The 15,971-nt window shown below is 36.2% G+C and overlaps 1 protein-coding gene across 4 annotated transcripts in view; it reads left to right on the forward strand.

Moving 5' to 3' along the window:
* Positions 1 to 4,849, forward strand: part of HIVEP1 (HIVEP zinc finger 1) — a 231,128-nt gene extending 226,279 nt beyond the window's left edge. For all 4 annotated transcript variants that reach the window (XM_063707336.1, XM_063707337.1, XM_063707338.1 and 1 more), the window contains 2 exons: positions 1,299 to 1,789; positions 3,139 to 4,849. In XM_063707336.1, the coding sequence (XP_063563406.1) occupies positions 1,299 to 1,789; positions 3,139 to 4,317 (1,670 nt within the window). In that variant the 3' untranslated portion in view covers positions 4,318 to 4,849. The remainder of the gene's footprint in view (positions 1 to 1,298; positions 1,790 to 3,138) is intronic.
* The last annotated feature ends 11,122 nt before the right edge of the window (positions 4,850 to 15,971 follow it).

A 15,971-nucleotide genomic window follows, 5' to 3' on the forward strand; every position in this document is an offset into this window, starting at 1 on the left:
ATAACTAAATTTTATTAAGCTTTCAGTGGGAAAGAGCCTCTAATTTGCAAGATTTTGAAAATGCGAAGAGTTTAAAAGTTCCACATGAGCTTATGAGATTTTTGAAACTATTTCCTGGATCATCTTGAAGATTCCTTGTTAAACTCAGTTTCACATGATGTTAAGAGGCTGATACTAACGACTTTTAGATAATATCCCCCTTTCTATGAGGAATGGGTTGAATCATATCACAGAAGAAATTGACAGGAAATTTTAGCATCTCTCTGAGTAAATAAGAAGGCTTACACATTAGGTGAATATGACGACACGGAGGACCATTGAAACGTGCCTGTGTCAACCAAAAGAAGAAGCTAAAGCACAAAGTGTGGTTGAAAGAGTTGACTTGAGCCAGAATAAGGACAGCTGCCCAGATGACTCACCCAAACTGCTTGCTTGGCCTTTGTTACAGGCAGATTTTTAAAGGCAAAAAGAAAAAAACAAAAACAAAAAAACAGGAGGCAGGGGAGGGGGCCGGTGTTACCGAGTAGACTGTTAGACAGTTCTGTCAGGAATTCTCATGGATATACAGAAGTAACAGTGATTAGTGACTGCCTGTCCATGGTTAAGCTATAGAATGTGGGATATAGTGTCCGGTGCCACATTACTAGGTTAATTCACAGCTACCTGTGGCAATGGGAAGCAGCTTCAGTAAAGTGTGGAGTAGGATGTGATTGCTGTCTCATCTTAATGCCTCTTTGGGGCCTAGTAATTTGAAAGGGCCCACATTCCTCAGATAAAAGTCCTTTACTTTCCTCATCTATAATACTATTCAAATCTAAAGAAAATGTATGTTGCTCACAGATACCAACAGCCATCAGTTTTTTGTGTTTGATTTAATTTGTTCAATAAAAGGAAGATACAAAATAGGGAAAAAGCTCAGGAAAAGAGTGGTGTTGAACTCTTTATTAATTTTATATGTAGTTCAGTTGTGTTTTAAAGATTTTCAAGTGCAATCTTAGAGGCCTTCATTTCCTTGTTTCTTGATTACCCTCCGCCTGCCTCATTCCCCTTCTGAGAGTCATTTCCCATTCCTCGTCCCTGACCCGGCCCCTCCCGCAGAGCTGCCCTCCTCTGAATCCTGATGGCCAACTGTCTTATTCTTCCCCAGGGCCTTCTCAGCCAGGGCGGAGGCTCGTTGTGGGCAGGGTCCTTGTCTTTTATAATCCTCGCAGAGTTGCCAAACGTATAAAAAATTTTTTAAATAGCACTTGTGCACTTGGAAAGCATTCCATCACATACCTCTTGGTTGTTTTTATTAGATGAAAAACAGAGATTCAGTTATGAGCGATCTGGATATGATCTTGAAGAATCTGATGGCCCAGATGAGGATGACAATGAAAATGAAGACGATGATGAGGACAGCCAGGCTGAATCAGTCCTGTCAGCCGCACCCTCAGTCACAGCTAGCCCGCAGCACCTTCCATCTAGAAGTAGCCTTCAGGACCCTGTGAGTGCTGACGAGGATGTCAGGATCACCGATTGCTTTTCTGGGGTACACACGGACCCAATGGACGTTCTGCCCAGGGCGCTGCTCACCAAAATGACTGTCCTGAGCACAGCACAGTCTGACTACAATAGGAAGACACTCTCTCCGGGGAAGGTCAGGCAGCGTGCCGCGAGAGATGAAAACGACACAATTCCGTCTGTAGACACTTCCAGGTCCCCGTGTCATCAGATGTCTGTGGACTACCCTGAGTCAGAAGAAATTCTGAGAAGTTCTATGGCAGGAAAAGCTGTTGCTATAACACAGGTAAATGATTGGCAGTTGTTCTTTTATTTCTTTTTTCGTTTTAACCTATTAAATATGGAGAACTTAATGGCTTAAGAAAATAATGCACCTAAGTGATTTTTTTAGGCCAAATCAGTTTGTATAGCTTTATTTTTTTCTTGTATTTAAGGGTAGAGGGTATTTTTGCCCTTTGGAGTCTTGTTGAGTATCTTAAGCAGTTCAGATATTTTATTGTAAATCTATGAAAGAACCAAATGGTTCTTGAAAAATATACCCATTTATTTTTATTTGCTTTTTGAAAAATTTTTGAAATTAAAAAAATAAACGTGACAGTGGCAAACACAAGTCCCGCAACTGATTTATCTGCTGGCCCCTTCTGAGCAGTTTCTCCACTGGTGCTGATGTGATGATGGATTTTCACTGACTTATCCAAACATTTTGCACTTTGCCCCCATTGGCAAGACAGCTACCAGTTTCTATGGCAAAGTTAATGTGACCCGAAAACACATCAAGAAGTTCACTTTGCTTGAATGATCACATTGCTACAGCAGCTTGGGAGAGCTTTCTGCCCAAGAACTAGCTCAAGGCAGGCACAGGCCTCTGAAAAGTTACGCTCCATGTGCTGTGAGTGAGTCCCTGCTCTACCTCTGGCTGTTTTGTGACAAATGATTAATTCTGGGAGGAATACATTCTTCCCTCATTGATAGTTCTCTTACCTCTAGTATGTATTGAATATTGCAATAGGATTTATTCCTAATTGTGGCAGATTGTGCTGTAAGCATCTCTATCCCAAAACCTCTCAGACACTTACCAGTGCCTGGAAATCTGGTTTTCAGTAGACATTTCATAAACTTGCAAACGATAGACAAACAACCAGAGACCTTTTTCATAGTAACATCTCTTCACAAATAATTCTTTAGTTCATTTTTCCCCATTGAGTTGACACAGCCAACTTGTATCTCAATTTCTCAGTAACTCTTAATCTCTGAAATAAGGTGGAGCTGGTAGTGCCAGAAACAGAAATAATAACAAAAATAGCAGCTTAAGAATATAGCTGTGTCCACTTCTCAGAGTTATTCTCTGTGTACAATATGACAAAATCCAGGAAATTTGCTTCAGACATGCAAAAGACTATACAAGATGTATTGCCATTATTTCTACCGGAAACGAAATTAAAGATGTAATAATTTTTTAATTGGAAGCTTATTTTTAAAAATCGAAAAATAATTTCATTGCAGCAAACATCATTTTTATCAATGCAAATATACTTACTTTTGTCTCATTGTGAAGAAATAGATTTAGCACTAGCTTTATATCTCAGTGATTACAAAAGACCTGTCATAAAAGGATTGCTCTCTCTTGTCATTTAGAGCCCATCATCTGTAAGACTTCCTCCTGCTGCAGCCGAGCACAGCCCCCAGACAGCAGTGGGGATGCCTTCTGTGGCCTCCCCATATCCTGACCCTCAAGAACAGAAGCAGCAAATAACTCTACAGCCGACTCCAGGCTTGCCTTCTCCCCACACTCATTTGTTTAGCCACCTTCCTTTGCATTCCCAGCAGCAATCGAGGACACCTTATAATATGGTTCCAGTTGGGGGGATCCATGTGGTACCTGCTGGCCTCACATACTCCACGTTTGTGCCCCTTCAGGCTGGACCAGTGCAGCTCACGATCCCTGCTGTCAGTGTCGTTCACAGAACTTTGGGTACTCCCGGGAATACGGTCACAGAAGTGTCTGGCACTACAAACCCCGCTGGAGTGGCTGAATTAAGCAGTGTTGTGCCATGTATTCCTATTGGCCAAATCCGCGTGCCAGGCCTTCAGAACCTAAGTACCCCAGGCTTGCAGTCACTCCCCTCGTTAAGCATGGAAACCGTCAATATTGTAGGCCTAGCCAATACAAATATGGCCCCACAAGTCCATCCACCAGGACTGGCTCTGAATGCTGTCGGACTGCAGGTTCTGACTGCAAACCCTTCGTCACAAAGCAGCCCCGCCCCTCAGGCACACATTCCAGGTCTCCAGATCTTGAACATAGCATTGCCCACCTTAATCCCCTCAGTCAGTCAAGTAGCCGTTGATGCACAGGGAGCTCCAGAAATGCCAGCTTCCCAAAGCAAAGCAAGCGAGACACAACCCAAGCAGACTTCTGTAGCCAGCGCAAACCAGGTCAGCAGGACCGAGTCTCCTCAGGGGTCACCTAAAGTCCAGCGAGAAAATGCAAAAAAAGTTCTGAATCCACCTGCCCCTGCAGGTGACCATGCAAGGCTTGATGGCCTGAGTAAAATGGACACAGAGAAGGCTGCCTCGGCAAATCACGTGAAGCCCAAGCCTGAACTCACTTCCGTACAGGGCCAACCAGCGTCCACGTCACAACCTCTGCTGAAGGCACATTCTGAAGTTTTTACAAAGCCCTCAGGCCAGCAGACTCTCTCTCCAGACAGACAGGTGCCCAGGCCCACAGCACTGCCGCGGAGGCAGCCCACTGTGCAGTTCAGCGACGTGAGCAGCGATGATGACGAGGACAGGCTTGTGATAGCAACCTGATGGATTTTATTTTTTATTTGCTTTTTTTTTTATATATAACACTTAAAGGTTTCTTTGAAAACCCTCCTTTCCTTAAAGCACATTTTTCTGACATAAACTCATGACTAATCTTTGTGCAATCATGAACTTTTGACCAATAATTGTTGTTTTGTGTCAGCTCCAGCCATTTTTGTACATGTTGTATAGACAATTGTGCCTTTTAGGAGCTTTATGTTTAGAAACTGTACAGATTGTTGAATATCTATATACATAAAAATATATATGTATATGAAAATCAGGTAGTTATTTGTGTTTAGTAAGGAAAACCTGTCAAATCAAATGATTAAATTATATGTTCCACTGTTGAATATAAATTTTATGGCTATGGGGCAGAGTTTCTGTGTATAAATTAGTATGTAAACTCCATATTTATTGTATTCATATTAGTCTTTGAAAATGGGTCTGTCCTCCTTGTGTAAGACAGTAACTTTACACTTCAGACAGATTTTCTGTGTTATGAAATGTTTCAGTAAAATATTGTTTACTGACTTTACCATTGCTTCAGTTGTGCCTTCTTTATATCATCCAGTGATCAGTGATCTGCATTTGGAAAATAGCCCTGGGTTCCATTCTTTCCACATTCCCGTCAACCCTTCGTTTTTTTTTATAAACAGAGACTTTAGTCGCCTTTCTACCATGTGTAGTCGCCTTTCTACCATGTGAAACTGTAACTGAAATCCATACAACTGATTGACCTATTTTTCTTATTTGTGAGAAGTCATTTCATAGTTATTATTAGAAGACTAAATATATAAGAATACTTTCTGTATATACATAAAGCATATAGCCTAAAATGGGCAACGTTCCTAAATGAGGGTATGGAAATTTCTGGGAAACATGAGTTAAACCCCATTGTCCTTAGAATTTGGCTCAGATGAGACCCGTATAACCTCATTTCCAGGCTCCAACACCAGATCTGTTCGTGGGCTATGGGCTCTTCTTTCCCTTGATGCTGTTAAACTCACAGAACTCTGTCCAGCACTGAACTACAGAGTGTCCAAGATTACCGAAGAGCCAAATTCAGACTTCTAAATTAACTTAAGTGACTCTCTTTAGACATTACTATTTCCTGTCCTGGAAGGTTGAACCATCCTTATTCAGAAAAATATGGCGGCATGGGGAGCCCCCAATTACCAGTGCAGTGATTTGCATTATTAATGATTACAGATGCTAGGTTTATGAGAAAAGTATTTTAATGTTGCAATTTAAATACTTAGCACATCATTAAGTCAATGTATTCACATTTTTAAAGGCTTGCTTACAAAGATTGCAGAGACATGAAATAAGTAAGACAACAGCATGGTTTGCGGGGAGAGAGGTAGGGGACAGCCTATCTACTAAGGGGTTTGGAGACCTGCTGCTAGCCAACCCCAGCTTCACATCTGTGACTCTGCAAAGACCTGGCATTTCAACTTGCTTATCCTTATCTCAATTAGGATCTCCAAGGTGTGCTGCAGTCCCAGCACGCACTGGTGGATCTGTGATGCTTTAAATGAATGCTTCAATTTACATTTACATATTTCCACAGATTAAGTAACAAAATTCTCTCAAAAACAATAAAACTACATTTTTATATTCTGAGATAGCTTTGGAAAGAATTCTGGAAATATCTGCTCCAGGGATTGCGTTGCCCTATCAATAATAGCTGTTGAAAATGAGGTCTGTTTTCTGTCCAGTTTCTCAAAATTAATGTTTTAACTGTGTCATGAACTTTTTATTGCCTAAAATTTTAAAGCAGTATAATAAGCATATTCTTAACTCCATAATTAAGTACAGATGACTTCTCTAAATTCAAAAATAATGCTTGGAGTTTTTAGCATTGAGGTTTTTTAGTTTCTATAGAATTTTCTTAATTTAAAAAATTCCTATACTTAAGTGTTACGATGTGAGTGGATGTTCCCTTGAAATTTTCATAATGCTGTAATGTACCTTACTCTTATTTTGTACTTTTCAAGATTCTTATTTTGGGCTTTTCAAAATTCAACACATCATGCAAATACCTTTACTGTTGGCAACTTTCAAGCTTTATTGTAGCCTTTCAAGTATTTTGCTAGTATTTGAAATATGCAGCTCTATAAAAAATATTACCAAAGTCTAAGCCATTATATTTTGAAATTACATGCACAAAATAGACAAGGGAACAATAATTTTGTGCTATTTCTCCAAAGTCGTCTTTTCCCAAGGAGCAGTGTCCACTTGATACTCCCAAATATAAACGACTTCCTAATAATGTAATTCGGAGAACTAATGGGACTACATTTGACTTTTATTCTGTTGCACTGTCGTGTGTGGAGACCCAGGCCTGTAGAGAACTAGGGTGCAATGACATAGTAAGATAATTTATTGACAAAACAGGTGAAAGTTTTAATGTGTAACAATTTCAATACCTTGTGTGAATCCACTGCAATGCTATCATCAGAAGTACTGGAAAAAACAGCTGAAGAACCACAGGTCGTTTTTCTACTTAAAGATTATTATATCCGGCTTATGAAAATGTATTATAACATAAATCGAGGGTGTTCCAATAACTTATTTTCATTCCCTAAACTTTAAGCCAAAATGATAATTATTTCTTTCAAAATGATAATTAACTGATGGTATTGAATGTACAAATTTTGTTTCTCAGTTATTTTTTTCATAATATAGACCTGATTTTCCTTTCACAGAAACAGTATAAGTAACACGTTTCTTACTAATTAATCCCTGGCCTGAATTTTAAATGATAGCAGTTAATAAGGATTATGGAAAATAATTATTTTTGTTGGAAGACTGTTAAGATAGTTAATAGATCTTGATTCATGCTCAGTTCAAATTGTAACATCAGGGTTCTTTTTGACTTTTCTGTTTTTCATCTTACATTTTGCAGTCAACTTCAAATAATACCAGAAAGATGATTTTCATTAATTTTGTTTCAAAACCATCTATAAATTCTAAATACAGGATGTATATCAGCGTAAGAATCTTCTCTCAATGTGACTTCCCATGACTTAAAATATTAAATTTCCTATTTAATATTCAAAATATGTATTTTGTAATATATATTTGTATATATATAAAATCTATGTATATATTACATGCATGATATATATAAATGTTATATATACATATACGTATATATGTTATATATTATATACATCTACATATATGTTATATATACATCTACGTGTATACGTATATATACATCTACGTGTATACGTATACATGTATTTATGTGTATATAATATATATACATATACATATAATATATACATATACATGTATATGTGTATGTAATATATACACATACGTATATATGTGTATATTATATATATAATATATATGTGTATATTATATATGTTATATATATATATAATATATAATATACACACATACATGTATATGTGTGTATATAATATACACACATACGTATATATGTGTATATAATATACACACATGTACATGTATATGTGTGTATATAATATACACACATGTACATGTATATGTGTGTATATAATATACACACATGTACATGTATATATGTGTATTTAATATACACACATGTACGTATATATGTATATAATATACACATGTACATGTGTATATCATATACATGTTTATGTATATGTATACATATACATGTATTATACCTATACATGTATTATATATATACATATACATGTATATATAATAAACATATGTACATGTATATATGTATATATAATATATATACGTACACGTGTATATATAATATACACGTATATATGTATATATAATATATACATGTACATGTATATATGTATATATGTATATATAATATATACATGTACATGTATATATGTATATATGTATATATAATATATACACGTATATGTATATTATATATACACATATACATGTACATGTATATATTATATACACACATATATACATGTACATGTATATATATTATATACACACATATACATGCACATGTATATATATTATATACACACATATATGCATGTACATGTATATATATTATATACACACATATATGCATGTACATGTATATATATTATATACACACATATATGCATGTACATGTATATATATTATATACACACATATATGCATGTACATGTATATATATTATATACACACATATATGCATGTACATGTATATATATTATATACACACATATACATGTACATGTATATATATTATATACACACATATATACATGTACATGTATATATATTATATACACACATATATACATGTACATGTATATATATTATATACACACATATATACATGTACATGTATATATATTATATACACACATATATACATGTACATGTATATATATTATATACACACACACATACACACATACATGTATATGTATATATACATATATAATATATGCATATATAGTATACATATATACATATATACATATATAATATACATATATATTATATAATTATATACATATACATGTATATAATTATATACACATATACATGTATTTATATATTATATATAATATATATATGTATATATTATATATAATATATATATGTATATATTATATATAATATATATACATGTATATATTATATATAATATATACATGTATATATATTATATATAATATATATGTATATATTTATATATGTATATATTATATATAATATATGTAATTATATATTTATATATATTTATATATAATATATGTAATTATATATATTTATATATTATATATAAATAATATATATATTTATAGATAATATATAATATATATTAATTATATATATTAAATATATATTATATTATATATAAAATATATATATTATATTATATATTATATATTATATATATTTATATATAATATAATATATATTTATATAATATAATATTTTAATGGCAATAACTCGCTGCTCTCATTACCAAGTGGGGAAAAAAAGGAGAAAAGGTTTAAAGCAAGAATAGCCAAATGTTTTTCTCTACAAATTATATGCAGACTGTTCACAGCTTACTATGTTTGAATTTAATGATTTTTTCAACTTTACACTGGTGTGAAAATGATAAGCATTCAGTAGAAACCATACTCTGAATTTTGGTATCTTTCTGCGCTAGCAATATATGGTTTGATCTCTTATGATGCTGGGCAGCAGCAGGAGCCAAAGCTCCCAGCCAGCTACGTGATTGTAACCACAAACACACTACAGTGCACTGTATTCAATACATTATACGAGATATTCTAGACTTTATTTATTTTTAAATAAATAATTGTTAGATGATGCTGTCCAACTGTAGGCTAATGTAAGTGAGCACGTTTAAAGTAGGGTAGCCTAAGCTATGTTGTTCAGTAGGTTAAATATATTAAATGCTTTGTTGTTGTTGAAACAGTCTTGCTCTGTTGCCCAGGCTGTAGTGCAGTGGCGCAATCTCAGCTCAGTGCAACCTCTGCCTCCCAGGTTCAAGTGATTCTCCTGCCTCAACCACCCGAATAGCTGGAATTGCAGGCACACACCACCACTCTGGCTAATTTTTGTATTTTTAGTAGAGATGGGGTTTCACTGTGTTGGCCAGGCCAATCTCGAACTCCTGACCTCAAGTGATCCGCCTGCCTCGGCCTCCCAAAGTGCTGAGATTACAGGCATGAGCCACTGTGCCCGGTAAATGCATTTTTTATTTGGGATATTTTCAATTTACAATAGATTCATTGGGATGTAACCCCATGGTAAATCAAAGAACATCTGTAATCTGAAAGTCATGATGCATTTACTTAAATATATTCGATTCCTAGTCTTTGCACACACAGGTTTATCTGGAACCTTGAGTGTAAAGGTTCTCTGGAAGGCACTGTAGGCATAAGAGACATTATCTGCTCCTAGGTGTTCACTGTCTTCTGAATCAGGCTTGGGTTTGAAGAAAACGCCCAGACATCCAAAATCCAGTAATAATTTAAGTACCAACCAACTCCAAAAGAAATTAGAAGGTACAGTTTCTACCCCAGAGGAGAATGCCTGCTTAAGACAGATCAGGTAAACTAGGACACGACAATAGACCACATCGTAGAGACCACAGACTTTAAAAATGTATGAGAGTTAAGAAAGTGATTGTCTTAAGAAGTTAAAGAATGATTTGTGTATACAGGGGATTGCTGTATTTTGAAGGAGGTATAGGATTTGGGACTTTAGAATATACATGATGCTAAGGAGTAGAACAAAAATAGCAGTCATGAAGTCTAAGACGAATGTGTGCCAGGGACCAGTCTAAGTGGAAGAGAGGATTCACTCAGACATTCGATAATATTTATTTAGCACCAATAGTGTAGAAAGCACTTTGGGACCTGTAATCCCAGCACTTTGGGAGGCCAAGGCGGGCAGATCATGAGGTCAGTAGATAGAGACCATCCTGGCTAACACAGCGAAACCCTGTCTCTACTACAAATACAAAAAAAGTAGCTGGGGGTGGTGGTGGGCGCCTGTAGTCCCAGCTACTTGGGAAGCTGAGGCAGGAGAATGGCGTGAACCTGGGAGGCAGAGCTTGCAGTGAGCTGAGATCATGCCGCTGCACTCCAGCCTGGGCGACAGAGTGAGACTCTATTTCAAAAAAAAAGAAAAAAAAAACTTTGGGAATGCAAATTTGATGCAAATTAAATGATGCCTGTTCTTCAGGAGCTTCAGTTCTAGTAGAAGAGTAAGTAAGCAAGACGCAAGGTATCTTGAATGGCAAAAGAAGGTACCACCGAGTCCAGCAGGAGTGCGAATGAAGGAGAATTCCTGGCTGAGTTGATGAGGGAGTGCTTCAAAGAGAATGAGACATTTAAATATGGCCTTGAAGGGACTTGGTTAAGCAGAGACAGTGGATGAGACAGAACAGACAGAAGCACTGTGGAGGAGAATCCGTATTTATCCCTACGGCGTGCCATCTATAATCTTATGTAATCATTCCAAGCAGGAAGGATTATCTCTTCGTTTTATAGGTGGAGAGGCTGCAACTCACAGATGTGATGAAACCTTGCCGTGCAGATGCTGGGATTTGAAGCCAGGATGGTGTGATGCAACAGCATAACACATAAGCAAATAGCAGGGAACGTGAAAGGGCATTGAGACCAAGGGAATAAACCACATTTTGGGATTTAGGAAGGCATCTGACGAAGCCGCAATAATATTGTGGTTGGATTTAAGGATGATTTGTACGGTGGGCTCGTTAAGTGGAAAGAGCAATCAGTGGGTCAGAGCACTACAGGGAAAGGAGCACGGGCTGTGGATTCCAGAAACCATCATCGTCACTTTTCTAATGTGTTAATAACTTACGGGAGAGTGAGGCAGTCACAGGACACAAAAGTAAGGAGGAAAGGGAAGTAATGCAGAGGAGGGTGGAAGCAATCACGAGTGACCCAGTGCCAAGCTGGCCACCGTGTCCTTTCTTTTTAGTTGGTGGACTGAATAAAATAGAGGAGACATTTGTTGATGACCCAAGTAGGTCAGGATCAGTGTCCAGAAGATTCAACCAAGCGGAGAGATGGGCTGAATATGAATAAGACAATTTAACAAGAAAGCAAAAGCCTTGGCACTTGGATTGAAAATTTAAGTGTACTAAAAAACAGCAGTTTGCTTTGCACAAAGTTCAGTATGTGCCACCCTCATCCCTCCCTCTCCCAAGATAAAGCCTAATCTGGGGCATAGTAGAAATACGTTATTTATTTTTTATTTTATGTTTTGTAGAGATGGGATTTTGCTATGTTGCCCAGGCTGTTCTTGAACTCCTGACCGCAAGCAATCCTACTGCCTCAGCCTCCCAAAGTGCTGGGATTACAGGCATGAGCCACTATGCCCAGCCAGAAATCCATGATTTCATAATACATTATGTAAAACCACACTCTATACCCTCATGATCAGAGCATTCCGGGAGCATCCTCCATAATCGGACTCCAGGCTTGAACAAGATACAGACAAAAGAGCACATTCTGAGGCCATCAGGCTCTGAGGCCAAGCTCACAGTGGCCCCTGCGAGAGGGGCTGGAAATAGGATAATCTGGCGGGTTCCTCACCTGATAGCTAAGGACACACCTAGGGAGAGTCACAGAGCAGAAATAATAAAAAAGAAGTTGCCTTTCTGGTGGAAGGAGAGAGAGTTCAGGGATTATGAAAGAAGAGAAAGTGGGCTATTGTGAGGGAAATGCCATGTCCCCATTCATTTTTGTGTAAAACTAAAATGAACCTCACAGCAAGAAGCTAGTGGGAATTCATGGCTCACAGCTAAAGCTCATATTTGCATAATAATCAGACATAAATATGGAAGAACATAGTGATTTCTCTTCAAGGAAGACTGCAAGGTTAAACATTCTAGTATGATTCACGCCAATCCTCTAAGATGTATTGGGATCAGCCAGGGAGGCAATGCTTAGCTGTTCACCCCTCCACTTGATTCTCAAGCGAGTTCTGAATGGACACCACCTCCAAGAGCTCGGACTCTGACGACTAGATCTGCTCTGAGAAAGTAGATAGAGGCAGCTGAGAAGAGCCTGGGACTCAAACCCATGACCCACCCACATTCCATCATCTGGGAGAAGGACCAGGCAGACATTTCTCTAAGTCAGGAATCAAGTTTTGTTCATTTTGTAGATTTGGCCTTTCAGACATAATTAAAAGTCCCCATGACATTTAACAAAAGTTTTCTAATTACTTTGCTTTTGTTCTCTGAGAAGCTAGGGCTGTCTCATTCCATCATGCCTGAGGTGTACATTAGATATTGTATTAAGGGTGTATTTCAGCACACTGAACGACTGTTCTTTTGAGGTGCTAGATTGTTACTGGGAACTAGATTGTTACTGGGGACTGCATGCTCAGGTAAGGATGGAAAAGTGGAAATTAAGGACCTAAATAAGTTTTAAGTTTTATTTCCCCACCACTTAGACCATAAATCTCATTCTGAAAAAAAAATATAGCTGATTTTGGTAATTATTAAGACACCTCAAATTAAACAGGAAATTTTCCTGGCTCAAAGAGATATTGATAAATGACTTTTCAAAGATAGGTAAATTTTCTTACTTAAACTAACAAGATAGTAGATTTAAATTTTGAGATTATAGGTCATGCTCTGTTGGTATGATAGTGTTTTATTAAAAAAACTCACATTTTATATAGTGCAGTATTTTTAATTTTAACATTTACAACAGATATTGCATTATATGAAGTCATTCTCACATTGTGGTTGAGATAATTGCTCAGGGTTGCAAAGCTAGTTAAGTAGTGAGGCTGGGAGTTAAAACACGGTCCTTTTTTTTTTTTCTACTGTTCCATGCTGCTTTTTCAGTAATGATTTATGATAATTGGGTTGTATTGTATTCATTTCTAGGTGAAAGTCTATTTAGTATTCATAAAACATCCCATTTAAATTTTCTACAAAAACGAGTATGTCCAGTGCCATGCATATTTGTATAAATAATAGATTTTGTAACCTTTTTCTTTGCCCTTTCTCACAACTGATATAATAGGAGCCATAAAAATATTTAGTGAAGAAACATTTAACTTAAATAGCAGGAGATAAAAGAGCAATCCAAAGTGACAGTTCTAATCAAGCATAACACATGTAAACTTCCAAGTAGATTAAGTTTCAGTTCTTCATCATTATTCAGAAAAATGTCTTTGTTACATGTCTTATGAGAAAAGATTGGAGGGAAGACAGTGGAGCAGGGATTCACATTGTTTTGAGTATTGACATTGTTGGAATACAGCATAACATATTATATTATAAAGTTCCTGAGTCTGATCTTTTCAGAAATATTTCCAAAAAGAAATGGAGCAATTTTCCATTACATTTTATAAAGAAGATAATTATTTAAACATATTTCTCCTAGGAAGGGGACAGCAAATTGCACTGCTTTTTATGTGCAGACTTTATGAGGGAAAGAAAGCGATGACAGGAACTTGGAAATGAAGGCATTTATACATTTTAGCTATAAAAAGCGTAAGAGAGAAAAATAAATATTTGTTCTGTTTAGCAGATGATCCCATATTGCAGTATAAGGCAATAGAGGTCCCTACATATAAAACGTAACTTTTTTCTTTGTCTGATTCTTACTTTTGGTCCTGAAATGCAGACGTGAATAATTAGATAACTTTTATGACGTCTATATATCTGTGGGCTTGAAAAAGATATTTCACGAAGACCAATAGACATTTGTTATGTTGTTGAATTTGCTTGAGACAAGACATCTTTCATTCACTTGTTTTCAGTTACTTGAAAGACAGTATGTTTAGTTAGCTACCTATGAATGTTGCCAAATGAGATCTAAGGAAACCATGATAGGTGAAAGACATCAGGGCTTTACATTCCTGGAGATCAGTCATGGAAAGAAAAGCCAGCTCTGAGATCAGTCAATTAGCCAGGCATGCTTAGTTTTCTCTGCTTATAGCAAGGCTTATTTTTGCCCAGTAGGGTCAAATGTTAAGAACAGTTTTGATTCAGCAGTAGTGCCCTTTAATACATTTGAATTTATTTATTTTGGAACATCTCTGTACCTTCATTACACAGCAAGACATTTTCTGTTCCTTCAACATTTTTATTTGCCAGAAGTAGTTTACGACTTCATGCAGTCTACTTATTATTCATACTCAACCCTGTGCAATCATAATAATTATTGATTGGACAATCTGGTCTTCATTAAAAGTATGTTAACTATTCTAATGAAATAATATGCGTCATTTCTAATCTACAAGGGTTGGAAACTTTTGAATTCATAATACTGATTATGAGAAACCAAATTTCAAAAAATATGTCTATGAGGAGAAAAATAAAATAATTTCTAAAATTTATTTTTTTAAAATCACGCAAATTATTAAAAACTTAACTAATGAAGTTAAATGCTCAATGAAAGCATTAAGCCTCTGTTGGAAATAGTTGTAAAATATTTAGTATACGGTACATCAACCCTCTTTGATACTTAAGCAACCCTAATACCCCCAGGTCAGTGCTCTGAAGGCCCTTTAAATGGAGATAAAGATCAGAACTGACACAGGGACCCCAGGGACCAATCCTGGAAAAATGTTTTGTTTGTTTTGTTTTGTAACTAAACAAATTCCTGTGAACCCTTTGTTGTCGTTTTTCTAAATCCTTCAAAAAAAGAAGCAGCATTTGGAAGACACAACAGATTCAGGCGACAAAACATTTCGAGTTTCTGCTACAGGTAGAATCGTATGTTCTTTAGAATTTCAGTTGAAATAGATAACATATTTCCATGATGGACTTGTATTGTCTCTTAGAGGCACTTACAACTTTTGTTGTTGTTGTTGTCCTTCTTGTTGCTATTTAAATAACTCTCTTTAGCACGTAGAATACATGCCAAATGTATTTGTAAATGATTTGTAATGTAATTTAAATGATTTGTAAATGAATGATTTGTAAAATCTGTACATTGCATTACTTCGGTCCAGAGTTAGGGGCCATTTAGATCTGGTGGTTGGTGTGAATGAACATAAGTTCAATCTCTGTTCAAGGTTTATTTCAATGACCATAGATTGTGTCTCTAACTGTTATGAGTCATCTCACAAATTTATGACTAAATGGGGTGTGGGCAAGAGAGAATAGATTTACAAATACTATCTCAAGGCTTGTCATCTACATACTGCAACAATAT

Source organism: Gorilla gorilla, chromosome 5, assembly GCF_029281585.2.
Source record: "Gorilla gorilla gorilla isolate KB3781 chromosome 5, NHGRI_mGorGor1-v2.1_pri, whole genome shotgun sequence".
NCBI lineage: Eukaryota > Metazoa > Chordata > Mammalia > Primates > Hominidae > Gorilla > Gorilla gorilla.